Source organism: Cannabis sativa, chromosome X, assembly GCF_029168945.1.
Source record: "Cannabis sativa cultivar Pink pepper isolate KNU-18-1 chromosome X, ASM2916894v1, whole genome shotgun sequence".
In the NCBI taxonomy this organism is placed as follows: domain Eukaryota; kingdom Viridiplantae; phylum Streptophyta; class Magnoliopsida; order Rosales; family Cannabaceae; genus Cannabis; species Cannabis sativa.
Genome location: NC_083610.1, coordinates 17,833,415 through 17,837,669, shown reverse-complemented (window position 1 = coordinate 17,837,669; position 4,255 = coordinate 17,833,415). Strand labels below are relative to the sequence as shown.

The following is a 4,255-nucleotide window of genomic DNA, read 5'->3' as shown; positions in this document are numbered from 1 at the left end:
ACTAAAAAACTGAGAAAACCGCACTGCAAATAATGGTACGATGCGGTGCAATTTTTGCAGTTTGGACTATCACCAATAATTAAACTATCACAAATACAACAAAGCTTGAGCAACACTTGTCAAAAATACCATAAGGCTTGAAAATAAATATAAAAAAAATTAAATTTCAATAATACAATAATTAGTAGGCTTTGAGTTGGACATTCACATATTGGACCTAATAGAATAAAAAAGAATATAATATTCTTATTATATTAATAAAATAATAGAATAATAAAGAATATAATATTTGCTGTAATTTTTTGGTGTTGTGGTTGGAATTGAAAAAAAAAAATTAGTGTTGAAATAGTACACCAAATTTGAGTTTCTCCTTTGGAGATGCCCTTAGTGCAATTAAACATTAAATTCTACACAATTTAATTAATAATTATTACAAAATATAGCTAAAAATACCAATCTGTTTGAGCAGTTCTCTTTTATAAAGTACTGTGATATTGACGACTTCTTGTAAGGTGTAAGGTGTAAGGTGTAAGGTGTAAGGTATAAGGTGGGGTATTGAGAAAATTGTATATATATATATGGAAGAGGTTTCAATGGTTACATTTTTATTGTAACCATCATGGTTACATTTTTTTTAAGCCATTGGATTACTATTAAATGGTTGTGATTAATTTGGAAATTAAATAAAAATAAATAATAAATAACTTGTAACCTGAAAGTGACCTAATCATTTATTTCCTTATAAAACTTTAATTAAGATTAATTATATTTTAAAATTAAATTAATTATAATTATTAATTAATTTTTTGCAATTTATTACTATATAAGGATCTTTTAGCAATTTATTTTTTTATACTTAAATTATTTAAAATTTTATAGCAAAATTTTTTATAATTTAAAATTATATACATATAATTTCATAATTTAAATTTTATTATACTTGTAATCTTAATTTTAAATTATTACACTTAATTATTTAATTTTTTTATTTAAATATTTAAAAAGTAAAAAATGAAATAAGTTAAAGGATTTTTTAGAAAAAAAAATGGCTGCGCTTGTTATCGATTGATTAGCTTGAGTCCTCATACTTAGTTCATATAATTGTTACAAAATAATTAAATATCATTTAAAAATAATTAATCATTTGAAAATTTATTATAAGAAGAGAATTTTAATTTGTGTCAAAAGAAGTTTAATCTTTGTAAAAAAATAAATTTTATTGTAAATATTATAATTAAATGACTTAATTATTAAAATAATTCAAGTAAGGATTTAAATATAAATATTAATTGCTAAAAGAGGTCTTGTTAAATATTTAATTAATTATTTTAAGAAAATAGTTAATTATAATTAATTAAATCTAATAAAGGAAAGTCTACCTATTAGTAACCTGCTATTACAGGTTAAAAAAAAATGTAACCATATGGTTACAATAAAAATGTAACCATTGAATAGTCACCCATATATATATATATATTTAGCTGACTTGTCTCCATTCTTCCTCAATACACACACTACTAGTATACTATATATACAGTCAACCAAACCTTAATTCTTATTCATTTATTAATTCATAACCCATATCATATATATAGTATATATAGTTATCGTTCGTTATATATATATTTATTAGTTCTGAAAACAAAACAAAAAAAAAATGGAGGAAGAAAATGGAGTTGTGATAATTGTGGGAGCTGGACCTTCTGGGCTGGGCGTGGCTGGTTGCTTAAGCCGATTATCGATCCCATACATAATTCTAGAAAGAGAAGACTGTTACGCTTCTCTTTGGAATAAATACGCCTACGACCGACTCCATTTTCATCTCAGAAAACAATTTTGCCACCTTCCTCACATCCCCTTTCCCTCTGATTTTCCCAACTACGTCCCCAAAACCCTCTTTCTCCAATACTTAAACGACTACGTTTCTCATTTCCAGATTCGACCTCTTTACCGGAGGACCGTCGAGTCAGCCATTTACGACGACGCTTCCGGCAAATGGAGCGTCAAAGCAAGATATGTACTGAACAATAATAATAATAATGATGGTGATGATTATGAGATTGAGGAATATTCCAGTAGGTTCTTGGTCGTGGCTACCGGAGAAACGGCTAACCCTTTTGTGCCGGAGATTAAAGGGTTGGATGGTTTCGCTGGGGAGATTCTTCACTCGACCCAGTTCAAATCAGGGAAAGAGTTTAAGAACAAGAAGGTATTGGTTGTTGGCTCAGGCAATTCCGGCATGGAAATAGCTCTTGATCTTTCCAACTACGACGCTAAAACCTCCATTATTGTCAGAAGCCCAGTACGTCTCTCTCTTTTACTTAATTTCTCCATTATAATATGTAATATAATATTAAATGTTTAAGACAGCCAACTACACCTAACTTATATGCTTTAATTAATAGAATTTTTGTACTGTTTAATAATATAAAGAATAAAACATGTTTAATGTTTTAATATATATATTATGTAATATTGTAGGTTCATTTTGTGTCAAGGGAGATAGTTTACTTGGCATTGATTTTATTAAAGTATCTTCCATTAAAAATGGTGGACTCAGTTGTGGTGATGCTTAGTAAGTTTGTGTATGGAGATTTAAACAAGTATGGTATAAAAAGACCCTCTGAAGGCCCTTTCTATATGAAGGTCAAATATGGAAAATACCCAGTTATTGATGTCGGCACTTTTAATAAGATCAAAACCGGTGAGATTCAGGTACGTCACCAAATCAAATTAGTTAAATACTATTTTCAATGTTGTATTTTGCAAAAATTATTAATTATACTCCATGTTTTGTTAAATAATAAAATAAATTTTATATTTTTTAAAATAGTATAAATAAGATTCTGAACTAAATTGATTTTTTTTTTCAAAATAAAATTTAATAATAATCATATTTAAATGTGTTTTGACAAAATTATTTATATATTTTTTTTTTTATCTTTTCGTATTATTTTTATCATTTTAAAAATACAGTGTTCATTTTATCATTTAACAAAATAAAATAAAAGTAGAAATAATTATCTAACTTGTTTGAAATATAAATGAAAAAAAAAAAGAAAAAGAAATATATAGTGTAGTGATTCAGACCTGGTTTATTGGTGCAGGTATTGTCTGCAGAGCTAGAAAGCGTAGAAAACGACGTCGTTTTGTTGAAGAACGGCAAGTCGTACCAATTCGACGCAATAGTGTTCTGTACGGGTTTCAAGAGGTCAACAAATTTGTGGCTTAAGGTACGAAACTGATAAAAGGTCCAATTAATTTTTCAACTAAATAAAAAAACATGAAACTTAGGCTACAAGATTTCATTCATTGGCCGTTTTAAGACTTTTATATTATTTTGTTTCACATGGTGAATTCTGAAAGCAAAGATCTGACATTATTGTCTTACTTTTACATTACGAAAAGAGAGGTTCTTAATTCTTTTTTTTTTTTTGAAGGGAGATGATTATCTGTTGAATAATGATGGAATTCCAAAAGTAAGTTACCCAAATCACTGGAAAGGAAAGAAGGGTTTATATTGTGTGGGCCTATCTAGAAGAGGTCTATATGGAGCTACAGAAGATGCTCAAAACATTGCAAACGACATCAAGTTGATGATGAGTGATCTCCAAAACGACGTTACCAAAAATTAGAGGGCATATTGTTTTCAAAAATTTATCTCTATAATCGACAGTGAGTACTAAAGTTGAGTAATATAATAATTCTGTTATGCTTTATCTGTGAAGCTTCTCAATATGTGTGATTGTTTTTTTTTTTTTTTGAAAAGCAATATGTGTGATTGTTACTTCGTGATTTTCCTAGCTGGTATAATAAAAAATAATATTAAAAAATATTTGTGATTAGTACCAATCATAAAATCATAAAATGACACATCTTATCTTTATATTAGAACGATGCTGTTTAATAGTAAAACTTAGAAATTTATGCTGTGCAAAATTTGATTATTATTATTATTAATAATAAAATCACACTTTCCTCCAAAATAAAACAAAATAAATAAAATCATACTAAATATATCTTCATCTAATTATTAAAATTTTATTTATCGGAAACTATTAAGTATAATATAAATTTTGCAAATTATTCACAGCCACAAATTCTTTTCTATTTTTTTTTTTTTTTTGGTAACAATATAAAAAATTATATTTAGTATGAATATATATCTATTTTTTTTTTCTGAAACGTGAGATTATCTCTATCAAAAAATTCCAATTATTATTATTATTATTTTGCTAAGGTTATTATTTTTTCT

General features: G+C 26.6%; 1 protein-coding gene across 1 annotated transcript; it reads left to right on the top strand.

The window, feature by feature from the left end:
• Nucleotides 1-523: 523 nt before the first annotated feature.
• Nucleotides 524-3,787, top strand: LOC115704920 (probable indole-3-pyruvate monooxygenase YUCCA10). The gene is made up of 5 exons (XM_061105482.1): nt 524-587; nt 1,482-2,302; nt 2,482-2,715; nt 3,108-3,233; nt 3,441-3,787. Exons 2-5 carry the CDS (start codon nt 1,658-1,660, stop codon nt 3,633-3,635), a joined length of 1,200 nt encoding a protein of 399 aa, XP_060961465.1. The 5' UTR covers nt 524-587; nt 1,482-1,657; the 3' UTR covers nt 3,636-3,787.
• Nucleotides 3,788-4,255: the final 468 nt, after the last annotated feature.